The following is a 14,169-nucleotide window of genomic DNA, read 5'->3' as shown; positions in this document are numbered from 1 at the left end:
CTACCGCGTGCAGCCTTAAAAGCTAGGAATATTGGGCTGGAAAGGGTCTCCCTGGCCATCAAGTCTATGCCCCTGTGTTGCCAGGCCATTCTTTGTCCAAAAAGCCTGCACAAAAGCAACTAGGCTACACCATGCTTCTCCGGGGATAAACAGCAGCTGTGTATCACCTGCTTCATGAGTAATTTGTATCTTCAGCATGCGAACCACACTAGGATTTGTGGAAACAATCACTAACAGCCGCAGGACTGTCGTGATCTTTTGGACAAGATCAGTTTTGAACCCTGGTGGGTTGGAGTCCCATGAAGCTTTCACTGGTGGCCTAAATTTCACCATTCTGTATTGAGCCATGTGGGAGCCCGTTTATTTAAATAGACACTGTTTTACATCTTCTGCCCCAAAGAAACAAGAGTTGTCTTTAAGGATATGCAAAACCCTCGTCTCTCTGCTGCAAAATGAGTCTTGCAGAAAACTAACTGTCCCGTGCTTTTTTTTTTTTTAACTTTGCCTGAAATGCTTATTTCAGTATAGGCCGTGGAAGGGAAAGGATTGGCATAAGCACAGATTGAATGTTTGTAAGACAGTGGTGTCAGGGCCTCTGCTATGCTAGGTGCTGCATGTTCGCATAGTGAGAGGCAGTCTCTGCCCCAGAGAGTTCCCAGTTCATGTAGCCCAAGCCAACACAGGAGACGGGGTCCCTCCTTCCTGTGGGTGAACTCGGGCACAGACTCAGTGACTGGTACCCCTATATGACAGGGCTGCCCTTGACATGTGCACCTGCAGTAGGGACAAGGCCCTTTCTGCCTTGAGCATCGCATGTGTTCTCCTGGGGTCGTGCCATCCCCTGCCCGTTAACCGCCTGCCCGTTGCCCACCAGGCCTGGGAGATCACAAAGCAGACGTTCGCCTACACCAACCACACGGTGCTGCCCGAGGCGCTGGAGCGCTGGCCGGTCGACCTGATGGAGAAGCTCCTGCCAAGGCACCTCCAGATCATTTACGAAATCAACCAGCAACACTTGGACGTAAGTGGTGTGTGACGCCAACGATGAGCCTGCCCCGTGCAGGGGAGAGGGAGTGTCGGCATCCTTCTGTGCCCAGCCTGGTCCTGGGTGCTGCGATGTGCTGGCTTCTCCCTAGGGTGGAAATGGTTTTGGGGGTAAGGGGCTGGTAACGTTTTGACTACAGGGGCTGGGGAGAAGGAAGAGACCTTGTAGCATAAGTACAGCAGCTGCAGACTGGCAGCGAGTTCCTCTTGCTCGTATTTGGAATGGCTGCAGCTTAAAATGAAGCTGATTTTCCCAGTTCTTAACTAGACCTCCTGAGATGTGCACAGGTCCTCTCCTCTTGGAGTGGGAGGCTCCTAGCCGGGGACGCAGGGACGCAAACCTTGTGGACCCAAGGGACCCTGTGATGCCTTTGTGCTGCCAAATGTGCATTACTGATCTGCCCTTGCATTCGGGCTGGAGCCGTCAGCCTCCCTCAGAGCCAAAGTGGAGAGAGAACATGTCATGGCTAGGTCCTGTCCAAGCCCCTGATGAACCACTAATGCATCTATTTTTGTAGCCTGCTGTCATCTTAGCCCTAGGACTTGGCCACAAAAAGCAGCAAGGGGAGGAGGACCCCTCCCCTCTCCTTGCACTAATGGCTTTTCAGGGTGGGATGGGATTGCACTTAGACACTGTGGCGCATTTGTACACATGCTTGCGCCTCAGCGCCAGGCGCTTTGCAGCACACGTGGTTGTATGAGCAGTGAAATGCATGTCAGCGCTGAGAAAATGACAGCGGCACACTTTTTTGAACTAAAACACCTCAAAGGTGTTATAGTTCAAAAGTGCACCACCGCCATTTTTTGTGCGCCAAGGCGCATTTCACTGCTTATACAACTGCACATGACACAGCACAGTGTGCATCAGCTCGCACACGGAGCAGACTGAGACCGACCTGATTTCCGGCACGTCGTGGGACAAAACGGTATGTGTATAAATGCCCCACGGTGCCACTTAGAGGCCAAACGCTGTTCTGCCTAGTTCGTGAACTAGGCAACGAAGCCCTGGTGGCAGGGATAGAGGAGATGTGGGAGGAAAGGTGCCAGGCAGTTTGTGCTCCTCTTTGGGGAACCTTAGTCCTGCAAAGCCCTTGACGTGGCTTTTCAAAGGCAGCGCCTGGGCAGCGATGCCCCCCGAGTGGCTTGGAGTAGGGTGGGGGCAATGGGTGAAGGAAGTGAAGGAACAGCAGCTGTGATGCGGCCCAGCTCCCCAAGCCCTGCAGTGTCCTTTCAACCTAGGTGCTGCCGGGTGGCCAAGGGCTGGTGTTCCCAAGATAGTCCCATTAAAGCCTCTTCTGGGACGTGCTGGATATGGATCGTGGTCCTGCCGTTCAGAGGTTGCTGCTCCTTGTGGGTCTCACTGCCTGTCTCTCTCAAGCTGGGTATCCAGGATAGGTGGTTTGTCTTGTACCAGTTGTCTATGGTGAGCGTAGCCCCTTGGCAGTAGAGCTAGGCTGTTCATTCTGCTCTAACTTGTTCTGGAGTCCGTGGGATGAGGGGCTACGTTCACAGCTGTGCGCACAGATCTGTGATGAATTACTTGTTGGCGTTTTCTTTGCACATAGGCCACACGCTCTCCAAACTAGAGCTGGATCTAGTTACGGGAGGACCCGAGTCCCTCCCATGCTCTGAGATGTGGTCCTCAAGCCATCTCTGTACTGCTGTCCCTGCTTCACAGGTGTGGCAGGGACTAAGGCCTCTGGTGCATGTTGATTTAATGGTGCAATGGGATTTGATTCCCCAATCCAAATCATCCAGTCACTTTTGAGATCAGAGAATTGGGAGGAAGGCAGGGGCAGTGCAGGACTCTCCTGTGCAGGGCAGCTGAGAGCCAAGCGCCTGCATGTGGGCCTGACAACCAGCTGCGTGTCAGCCCAGACAGATAGTCTCAGGTCCCATTCAAGACCCAAGGCTGTCTGTAGACTGAAGCTGACAATTAGCTGACTGTCAGCCCCAACTCTAGACAGTCCTAGAGCCAGTTCACCCAGGGCTGTCCAGGCTGACAATCAGCTGACTTTTCCACCCCCCGGACAGCCCCAGGTTCAAGACCTGAGGCTGTCCAGGCTAAGGCCAATAATCAGCTGACTGTCAAAACCCTGCACTGGACAGCTTGGAGCAGAAGCGTCCTCTGTCAGGGGTTTTCCTGGCATCTCTGGAGACTACGAAGGAGGTGGGGAGGAGAGCAGGGGAAAAAGTTGTCCTTGCCCTGCTGGGGACTTTCAACTTGAGGCCAGGCAGCTCTGGTGTTTCTGGTGCCCCAGGGGGTATCAATGACTTGCCCTCAGGGATTTAGGCACCCAACTTTTGTAAAACCTGCCTTAAGCAACATGTCCAAGGCTTGACAGGAAGCCTGTGGCAATGCGGAGTATTGAACCCTGGGCTCACCCGTCCTAGACCCCTGTGATCTGAACGGCGCTGCCGCACCTGGATGCTGACTGGAGCCAGGCGCTTTCCCGGCGGAGGCACGTCCCCTGGCGTGCTGATGCTGGCTGGCCGCTGGATTGTGACACCCAGCCTGCTGCTCCCACCTAACGCCTGTCTTGTCTCCCTGCCTCGCAGAGGGTCTCGGCGCTGTTCCCCAATGACGTCGACCGCCTGAGGAGAATGTCCCTGATCGAGGAAGGGGGGGTCAAGAGGATCAACATGGCACACCTCTGCATTGTGGGCTCCCACGCCGTCAACGGCGTCGCCAAGATCCACTCGGACATCGTGAGGACACAGGTGTAAGCATGAGACCAAAAGGCGGGGGCTGAGTCCCAAACTGGAGCGGGCTCCTCTGACTTGGTTCAAAGCTTGTGATGCCAAAGCCGTGTCTAGAGTGCGAGCTCGCCGTGCCGGGTAGCGGTGCTTTTGGAGCCTGCAAAGCTTTGCATGCACCGCTGCTCCTCCCTGGAAGCCATGTTGTCCCATCTGCATGGGGATAGGATAATTGATGTTGCTGAGTGATGGCTAATTAGCTTGTCCCAGCACTGTGGGGTAGGGTGGTGCGTGAGAAGCTGCTGCTGCCAGCCCCAAGGAGTGTTGCAGTTTGGACGTGGCTTAAATCCCCTAAACTAAGCTACATCTGCAGTGCAGGGTGGAGCTGGGCTGCCCAGGGAGCAGTTAGATCTGGCTCGGGCACAGGCCGTCTTGCTGTGACAGCATGGCGCTCTGCACGGGCTGATTTTACCCTGGCGTGTGGAAGCAACAGAGCTAAGGCTGGCAGGGCTGGGCTGTCCCCAGCACCCTTCTGTTTGAGGTCACTTAGGAGTCCCTATGGTGTGCTGCAGAGCACCCATCTACAGTGCAGACAGGGTCTACCAGAAGCCTCCTAACATAGAATTGCAGAGACAAGGGGCTGGAAGGGACCTCCAGAGATCATGTAGTCCAACCCTCTGCCTGGGACAGGGTGCAAAATCATTGGTGGGCCTGAGTCAGGAACAATTATTTGGGAGCAGTGCAGGAAGGGAGGCAGGCTCTGCCAACATCTGGACAGTGGCTAAAGGGTTAATGCCCAAATGGAGCAATGGGCTGTAAAATAAGGGAGAAGGGTCAGCTCCAAAGCTGGATCCCCTTGCTTTTCATGGCCCAGAAACTGGGAGTTGGATGGGGAAAAGGTGGGAGCAACTTCCCAGGCATGTGCTGTGAGCTGGGGTAGAAAGTCCATATACCTGCCCTCTAATGGTTAGGTCCTGCTGTCTCTCTGCTTATCCCTGCTCTAATTAATGGGTTGTAGGGATGCAGGGAGGCCCAAGAGACAGGCAAGAGCCGCATTATCATTACCTGGGATCTCTTGAGCATCTATTAACAACCTTTTATAGAAGTAGGGCATTGGCTGTTGTGGTCCCCCTGCTTTACCTGCAGCAGGTTCAGGTGTTGTGTCTTGTGTTGTGTTAGGGTTGATGGTCATTTTACAAAGAACTTAGATTGTGGATTTATCTGGGATGGTTTGGATAGGGATGGTCCTGCCTTAGGCAGCAGGTTGGACTAGATGACCTCAGCAGGTCCCTTCTAGATCCACTTTTCTAGGATTTCTGTGATTTTTCCACTGGGCTTTCTCCAACTGGAACAACACAGTAGCTGTTTCAATGAAGCTGCGGCCATGAGTGGGTGTCTGAAATTCTGCTTGTTAGCTCCCACGTGGGGAGTTTTGTGCTGAGCTGCAGGACAGACCTGAACTGCCCTTATGCAAACCCTGGGCTCTTGATGACATTCCTGTCGGAGCCAAGGTGACCTGCATGCTGTGGGACTGGGGGTCTCGGAGGGGACTGAGTGCCGGTTCAGGAAAGCAGCCTCTGGCCGCCAGGCTTCCCGGAGTCGGGTGCTGACCTTGTCGTTGCCGCAGGTTCAAGGACTTTGCAGAGCTGGAACCCGGGAAGTTTCAGAACAAGACCAACGGAATCACCCCCCGGCGCTGGCTCTTGCTGTGCAACCCTGGGCTAGCGGAGCTGATAGCCGAGGTAACGGTGGCCTCTCTGGGAGCATGTGTCCTGGGAGTGGGGATGAAATGCCTTGAGGACCAAGAGTCTCAAGTGCTTAGCATGGGGTTGATCAGTGGACTCCTTGCTGAATGCTGTGGAGCCTCTCCCATCAGAGCTGGCTGCTCAGATGCTCGGGGCTTTGCAGTTTCCATGTAGCTCTGAGAACTGCCCTGAGATGGAGGGTACCACAAACTGAACCCCCAGGGGCTGCCCCAACCCTGGCAGGGCTGGGAAGAGTCATTGGGAGTGATCCTAGCTCTGTGTGCCTTGGCTCAAGGCCAGCATCATAGCAAGAACTTATCAAGGAAGTCACTTCCCATGTGCAGTGCTCCTGAAAAGGGGCTGCCCAGCCTGCCTCCAGCCCCAAGGGCAATGCCAAACCCCTGGCTCGTGATCTTGGAGAGAGCTCATGGCCCCTTATACAGCAGAGGCTGCGTGAGCCGGACAGTTTGGTGCATGCTTCACTTAGCAATTGCTCCTGGAACTGCAGGAGAGAGCCTGGAGAGTGAGCTTGAAAACTTTTTCAGCTCTTAGCTGGCAGGGCTTTGTCAGGGAATGGGAAACCCCGTGAGTTTTCCTTGCTGTTGTCATGTGGGTAATGCACGTGCATGCATGCATCCACACAAGCAGCAGACAAGGAGGCCCAAGGCACAAGAAAGCGCTGTGTATCGGCAGGCTTTCTTCAACAGGAATAATGCCAGAGCTGTTCCAAAACAGCTGCTGACGTGAGCGGGACTCGGCTTGTTCTCTCCCACATGAAGGAGCTTTGTGCCAGGCTGCTCTTTTTGTAAATCCCAGGCTCTTGGCTATATTCGTGTTGGAGCCAAGGGGACCTGCAGAACCTGGTCTCAGAAAGGAAACCTATTAAGTCCTTGATCTTCAACCTTTAACTCTTTAAACTGAGAACTCACTGCCCCTTTGCCAGCCTGGGGGTTGGTCTGTGCTGGGCTCAGCCACAGGCACTCTGTAGAGAAAATGGCAAGTCCCCACTATGCTAGAAGACCAGGAGTCACGTAGGCTACTTCAGACTGTCTGCTGCAGGCGTGAAAGGCCCTTTTGCTAAGTGCAGGGATGAATGTGATATATTTATATCTTTTTTTCCCATAACAGAAAATAGGGGAGGACTACGTGAAGGACCTGAGCCAGCTGACCAAGCTGCACAAATTCGTGAATGACGACATCTTCATTCGGGAGGTGTCCAAAGTGAAACAGGTGAGGCGGCCCCATCTCTCAGGGATGCTGTGGGCTCAGCTGGCTGCAGGCATAAGAGCATAAGAACTGCCATTTGACCATAGGCTATAGACCACAGGTCCACCTTGCCCAGTCTCCTGTGTTGCACAGGGGCAGAGCGGATGCTGACAGGGAGAGCAAACTGGGTCTGGCCAGGGTTTTTCCCCCTGTTCCTCTCCCTTGCAGCCTCCAGTATTGCAGATCTAGGAAGCTCTGATTCAGAGGCTGTTTCCCTCACTCCTGCACTCAATAGCTACTGATGCCCTTTTCCTTCAAGAATGGGTCCAATCCCTTTTTAAATCTAACTAAGCCGTTGGCTTTCACATCTGGTGGTAGCGACTTCTGCATTTTAATGACATCGTATGAAAGCGAACATCCTTTTGTTCGTTTTGGACTGACTACCTGCTCATTTCATTTTGTGACCCCTAGTTCTTGTATTGAGAGAGTACGTAATAATTTCCTACTGACTATCTTCACCATTTAGTATTTTGTAAACTCTTATCACGTACCCCTCCTCCAGCATCTCTTTTTCTAAACCAAACAGGCCTGGCCTCTTTAGTCCCTTCTCACATGGAAGCCCCTCCATACCACTAATCATCCTTGTTGCCCATCCTTGGACCTTTTCTAGCTCTTCTATATCCTTTTTCAGGAGTGGGGACCAGAACCAGGGGCCATATTCAAGGTGTGGATGCACCATGGATTGATAAAGGGGCATCATTTGCTAGGAGGGTGGTGAAGCACTGAAAGAGGCTACCCAGAGAGGTGGTGCAATCCAATACTTGGAGGTTTTGAAGATCTGACTAAACAAAGCCTTGGCTGGGATGATGTAGTTGGGGCTGGTCCTGCTTTGAGCAGGGGGTTGGACTAGATGCGACGTCCTGAGATCCCTTCCCACCCTCATTGTCTGTGATTCTTTTTTCCAAAAAAAATTGTGTGCGTGTGTCTCCACCTCCAACACAGCAGAGTGGCCCTTGCAGTTCACATGGCAGCTCAATGCACTCTAGAAAGCCCATTACATGGTTCATGAATGATACTTGAGGCTTCAGGGACAGGCAGGGAGCTGTGCTGCTGGGGCCTAGCACCCACCCGCCCCTGCCTTAGGTGAGTCCTCCTGGTCCGCAGCGCTAATGCCTCTCACTCCTCCTCCAGGAGAACAAAGTGAAGTTCGCCCAGTTCCTGGAGGAGGAGTACAAGGTCAAGATCAACCCGTCCTCCATGTTCGACGTGCATGTGAAGAGGATCCACGAGTACAAGCGGCAGCTGATGAACTGCTTGCACATCATCACCATGTACAACCGTGAGTCATGCGCCACATGGCTTTGGCAAGCACCGGGCTGGCCAGAGGACGTGCTAATGGCCCTGACACTAGCATGCTGGGTAACTTGGAGCTGAGGTCGGCAACCTACGGCCTGGGCAGATCACCTGCACCCCCTGCCTCTGGCCAGGCTGCAGTAGCAGCAGCCAGGGATTTAAGTCTCCGAGAAATTAGCATTTCCCCACCTCCCTACCCCTCCATGCTCAAAGGCACACCTCCTCCCCGGCCTGCCACTTGGGGGATGATGCCAAGGGGGCTCTTGCTCACTCCTGCTGGGCTGCATTGGGGTGTGGCAGCTGGATTGCCCTGGATTGTGGCAGCAGGCAGGCATGCTTCCCCCCCAACCACCTGTTCCCCCTGGGTGTTTCTTGCCAGCCCAGGAGCCATCACAGGGAGAGGGAATGTGCCCCCGGCCACTGCTACCACAGTGCCTGGTGAGCACAGGCCAGCTGGAGTGGGCAGGAGCCTGTTTCACTCCCAGGTCAGCACCTGGCAGCAGCAAGCAGGAGAAGGGAGAGAAGGGATGGGGAGGGGACATGGCTCTGAGGGCAGGTGGGGGGTGCTTGTCAACCTTGGGATGTAGATGGGGTGGCAGGAGCAGCAGCCAAGGGCTTGCCTGCCCCAGTGCGGGGGGAAGCAGAGGGAGAAGGGTGGGAGTAGGGAGTGCAGCCACACTTGCAACTGCACCCACCTTTGCCAAATCCTGGATCTGCCCTCCCTACGGCCCAGGGGACGGATCCAGCCTGCAGAACCTTTGGATCTGGCCTGCGGACGGGGGCTTCAGAGGCAGGGGGGCCCTTCTGCAGGCACTTATCCCCAGGGATGGGTTAAGTGCCAGCGGTGGGGATCCTAGTGCCCACCCACCCACCTCTGACCCAACGAGGGACAAAGCCGGGGAAAAGGTTGCCTATCCCTGACTTAGTCTTCCTTCTCTTTCAGGCATAAGGAGGGACCCAACGAAGCTGTTTATGCCCAGAACAGTCATCATCGGAGGCAAAGTGAGTTCACGGCAGTTCAGTCATGATTAGATATCCATGGGGCATGGGGGACCGATGTTTCTCATGTTAGCTGCTCTTAAAGAGCCGCTGCGGTGATATCTGAAGGCCTTGGCAGAGCTTGCCTTGCCCTGTGCCAGGCTGCTGTAAATGACAGTCCCTGCCTTGGATCTTGCCGTTTAAAAGGCTGGGCATAATGGGCAGATGAAACCAATGTGGACCGGGCTGTCGCAGCAGTAACAGGCTGTTCTCAGCTTTGTGCGAGCAAGGTGGCCGTCCTTGGCAGAGGACGTGGCCACCCGCTCTGGCCCTTCTCAGTAGATTTTGGTCTGTGCCTTGCATTCTAGGCGGCTCCAGGGTATCACATGGCTAAAACAATCATCAAGCTCATCACGTCTGTGGCCCATGTGGTGAACAATGACCCCGTGGTGGGGAGCAAGCTGAAGGTCATCTACCTGGAGAACTACCGGGTATCGCTGGCAGAGAAAGGTACTGGGCAGGAGCAAGAGAGAGGGTTCATCCCTGTGCTGCTTCCCTGGGCTGCCTGTGCCTTGTGGCTTGTAGGATAGTGGCATTGTGGCTAAGGTAAAGCTGATAAACAAGAGGCCAGAATTTCCTAATTGTGTGCAGAGGCCAGAGCCTGCATGCTCTCTGCATTGACAGCCTACAAGGAGCCAGCGAGATCCCTGTGGGATTTGCATCCATTTCCCTTTTAGCATGAGAGCTGGCCTGGGTCTGTCTGTTCCTCTTTCTGGAGCATGCTGCTTTTAACTGGGGTTCCTAGCTGTGCCAACAGCCTGGGAAATCCAGAGAGAAAACTGGATCTCCCTTTTTTTTTTTCCCCCCATTATTTCTAAGAATTGCATCTCTGCAGAGCCAGCCAGAGTGGTGGGGGGAACCAGCCAGGCCGGCTGCAGAAACTGCTTTGTCTGAAGTCAGGCACACCTGGGAATTGTAGGGAAGAGGACCGTTATCGTAGATCTTCCCAACAGTGCAATCTTGGAAGAGGGACTTGGCTTGAGCCAGAAGCCCAAAGCCCCAGTCCTGCCTTGAGCCTGGCCTGCCCCCAGTGCCCTGAATTGGCAGGGTTACAAGTTTCCCCTATGCAACATCATTGCATCAACTCTCCTGCAACCTACAGGGGACATAAGCGGGGTTGGTTTGGGGAGTCTGCAAATCCCTGTGAATGGAAACCACCCCAGGCAGTGCTGGGCAGCTTGCAGTTTGGGTGCTACAAAATGATGTTCTCCAGCTCAGCCAGGTAGGATGGGTCCCCCGCCGGGCTCCAGCTTGCGGTGGAGTTCAGAATCGAGCTGGCAACCCCATAACCTTTTCGGTTCGTTTCTTCGGCAGTGATTCCAGCCACCGACTTGTCCGAGCAGATTTCCACCGCCGGGACAGAAGCGTCGGGCACAGGGAACATGAAGTTCATGCTCAACGGCGCGCTCACCATTGGCACCATGGATGGGGCGAATGTGGAGATGGCGGAGGAGGCCGGGGAAGAAAACCTGTTCATCTTCGGCATGAGGGTGGAGGACGTGGCAGAGTTGGACAAGAAGGGGTGAGGCAACCGGCCAGCACTGCATGAGAGGGAGAAAGAGGGAACCAGAGCCCCCTGGGCTGTCCCTAGATGAGAACTGCTCTCTACACAGCCTTGGCATGGCTCCCCCCGATAGTGGTGCTGTACTGCAGCCGGGGCCTGAGCTAACCCTGGCTCCGAGCACAGCCTTTGAGAAGGGGTGACTTCCAGGCGTGCTGTGGGTGGAAAGAGCTCACATCCGTGTTCACCCCAGCAATGGGGTGCCCTTAGCTTTAGGTTTCATCAGTGCATGTTAGGCTTCTCTCAATGACTGGGCTCCTCTCTGCATTGCAGGTACAATGCTCAGGATTATTACGACAAGCTTCCCGAATTGAAGCAGGTCATCGACCAGATCAAGGGGGGCTTCTTCTCTCCGAAGCAGCCAGACCTGTTCAAGGATGTTGTCAATATGCTGTTCCACCATGACCGGTGAGGAGACATGAGCGCGGACTCCATCCTCTCTGGGCTCCCTTCCACCATGGCCCCTTTACACTGTCACCCAGCCAAAGAGACGCACGAACTTTCCTGACTGGAGTGGAGGTGTTTAACCAATAAGCCCAGTGATAACTGGTTATAGCTTACCAGTTATCGTTTAGCGCAGGGTCGGGGACGGTCTGGCAGGGAAGGTGTGGAAGGGAAGCTGTGCAGTGCCCCAGCAGGAACCGGGAGGCAGCAGGGCAGGATGGTTATAGCTTACCAGTTATCGTTTAGCGCAGGGTCGGGGACGGTCTGGCAGGGAAGGTGGGGAAGGGAAGCTGTGCAGTGCCCTAGCAGGAACCAGGAGGCAGCAGGGCAGGGGTTGCCATACTGATGAATCATTTAACCATTGTAATTGCAACGGGTTAAATTGATATTTTTTTAATTGGTATTTGCATACCTTGGATTGAAGCAGCTTGTATTGATGTTTGTGCTGGGAGTGCCCAACTTTAGATGCACATGGGCACTTGCCTTTGTCAGGGGGTAGCTGTAAATGTGTAAGGGCCGCTGGGAAGTCTCCAGGCAGCTCGGAGCAGAGCCTGCCCTGCCTCTGAGTGAAAAGGAGCCAGGATGTCACTTGCCTGCTCGCTTCCCTGCTTCTAGAAATGAGACGGGGCTGCTGTCTTCTGAAACGTTTGGACTTGTAGGATGGTGGCCTTGTGGCTACGGTGAAGCTGATAAACAAGAGGCCAGAATTTCCTAATTGTGTGCAGAGGTAAAAATGCCTGCATACCCCCTGCATTGGCAGCCTGCTACAGGAGCCATCGGGATCCGCATCCATTTCCCTTTCAGCGTGAGAGTTCGCCTGGGTCTGTCTGTTCCCTCCATGTAATCTTTACAGACAAGCTCTGCTTTTTTTTTTGAGGAGCAGAGCCTGCCCTGCCTCTGAGTGAAAAGGAGCCAGGATGTCACTTGCCTGCTCGCTTCCCTGCTTCTAGAAATGAGACGGGGCTGCTGTCTTCTGAAACGTTTGGACTTGTAGGATGGTGGCCTTGTGGCTACGGTGAAGCTGATAAACAAGAGGCCAGAATTTCCTAATTGTGTGCAGAGGTAAAAATGCCTGCATACCCCCTGCATTGGCAGCCTGCTACAGGAGCCATCGGGATCCACATCCATTTCCCTTTCAGCGTGAGAGTTGGCCTGGGTCTGTCTGTTCCCTCCGTGTAATCTTTACAGACAAGCTAGCACTAAATACTCTGCTTTTTTTTTTTGTCTTCAGTTATTTTGGATCTAGCCAAGACCTCTTGCTGGAGTGTGCTGCTTCTAGCTGGGGTTCCTAGTTGTCAACAGCCTGGAAAATCCAGAGAGAAAACTGGCTCTCCCTTTTTTTCCCCATTATTTCTAAGAATTGCATCTCTGCAGAGCCAGCCAGAGTGGTGGGGTGAGCCGGCCAGGTTGGCTGCAGAAACTGCTTTATGTGAAGGCAGGCACACCTGGGAATTAATTGTAGGGGAGAGGACTATTATCGTAGATCTTCCCAACAGTGCAATCTTGGAAGAGGGACTTGGCTTGAGCCAGAAGCCCAAGGCCCCAGTCCTGCCTTGTGCCTGGCCTGCCCCAGTGCCCTGAACTGGCAGGGTTACAAATTCCCCCTATGTAACATCATTGCAAAACTCTCCTGCAAACTACGTGGGATGTAAGTGGGGTTGGTCTGGGGAGTCTGCAAATTCCTGTGAACAGAAACCACCCCAGGCAGGGCTGGGCAGTTTGCAGTTCAGGTGCTATAAAATAATGCTGTGAAGCCTCTTAGGCACAGGCTGGCTTTCTCTGAGTGGTGGGTTGAGGTTGTGGTGTCTACAGGAGTACATGGATACTAAATGCTGTTCCCAGGACACTGCAGTCACCTTCGGTGTATGTTTTGGAGGGGCCATCTCCTTCCCCTGACCAGCAGCAATGGGATAGGATGGTTCTGCTCATTCTTCACGAAGGGGAGTTGAAGGTCTCTAACAGGTGTTTGGGGAAAACCTTTGTGTCAGAGACTGCATGGTGGAAATCCTTCTGACAGCTGTGAAGGGGTTAGTACAAGCCAGCGTTGCACAGCTGTTCTCTGCACATGTTGCTGCAGGATTTAAAATGCCTGGAAGAGCAACAGGACTTACTCACTCTTTTTTTTTTTACCTTCCCTGGAACAGGTTTAAAGTCTTTGCAGACTACGAGGCGTATGTCAAATGCCAGGACAAAGTCAGCGAGCTGTATATGGTAAGGGATGAAAAAGAGAGCGCCCTGGGGGCGGCTGGGGCAGAGCTGCAGCGGATGTGCATAGAAACTGCTGGGCACCTTTAAATCAACATGACAAATGCTATGGAGGGTATGACGGGGGAGGGGATCGCTCTAGGTACTCCCTGTTCAGGGCGCTCACTCTAGAGCAGCCACCCCTGCCACTGCTGGACTCGGGATACTGGGTTAGATGGACCACTGGTCTGACTCTGCTTGGCACTCCCCTGAACTACCAGTCGTGCAAGGTGTGGGGTGAGGCTGGTGTCTGCGTGGCTTCTAGTGAGGCTCAAGGCAAAAATGCAGCTGTACTAAAGCGTTTTCAGGGACTGGCACAGGACTGCAGTTTGCACTGGACATTTAAATCGTAGAAAATGAGGGCTGGAAGGGACCTTAGGAGGCCATCTAGTCCAACTCCAACTCTAACCCTGCTCCAACTAGATCATCCCAGCCCAGGCTGCATCTAGCTGGGTCTTAAAAACCTCCAAGGATGGAGACTCCACAACCTCTGGGTAGCCTTTTCCAGTGCTTTACTACCCTCCTGCTGAGAGAGTTTTTCCTTGTATCTAATCTCAACTTCCCTTGCTGCAACTTGAGCCCATTGCTCCTTGTCCTGTCATCTGCCACCAGTAATGACAGTCCAGCTCCATCCTCTGGTACCTCTCTTCAGGGAGCTGAAGGCTGTTAAATGTGTGTGAGCAACCTCTCCTAGCCGTGGTTGGAAGAGAGATTGTCCATTGCATGGATTTGTGTTGGCTGCAGCTGGATTAGAGGATTCGGTGTCTCGGTTGCACAACTCTTCTCAGAGAGAGAGCACCAGCTGGAGGGGGGAAAATGGGGCATAAGTCAGGGAAA

The 14,169-nt window shown here is 53.8% G+C and overlaps 1 protein-coding gene across 1 annotated transcript in view; it reads left to right on the top strand.

The window, feature by feature from the left end:
- Window positions 1-14,169, top strand: part of PYGL (glycogen phosphorylase L) — a 33,781-nt gene that overhangs the window by 19,088 nt on the left and 524 nt on the right. The window contains exons 10-19 of the mRNA XM_006023083.3: window positions 875-1,021; window positions 3,604-3,767; window positions 5,369-5,483; window positions 6,615-6,716; window positions 7,884-8,031; window positions 8,989-9,047; window positions 9,392-9,533; window positions 10,398-10,605; window positions 10,918-11,052; window positions 13,233-13,299. Of these exons, the coding sequence (XP_006023145.1) occupies window positions 875-1,021; window positions 3,604-3,767; window positions 5,369-5,483; window positions 6,615-6,716; window positions 7,884-8,031; window positions 8,989-9,047; window positions 9,392-9,533; window positions 10,398-10,605; window positions 10,918-11,052; window positions 13,233-13,299 (1,287 nt within the window). The remainder of the gene's footprint in view (window positions 1-874; window positions 1,022-3,603; window positions 3,768-5,368; window positions 5,484-6,614; window positions 6,717-7,883; window positions 8,032-8,988; window positions 9,048-9,391; window positions 9,534-10,397; window positions 10,606-10,917; window positions 11,053-13,232; window positions 13,300-14,169) is intronic.

This window comes from Alligator sinensis, unplaced genomic scaffold (assembly GCF_000455745.1).
Source record: "Alligator sinensis unplaced genomic scaffold, ASM45574v1 scaffold50_1, whole genome shotgun sequence".
Lineage (NCBI taxonomy): Eukaryota > Metazoa > Chordata > Crocodylia > Alligatoridae > Alligator > Alligator sinensis.
This window is presented reverse-complemented; position numbering and strand designations above follow the sequence as displayed.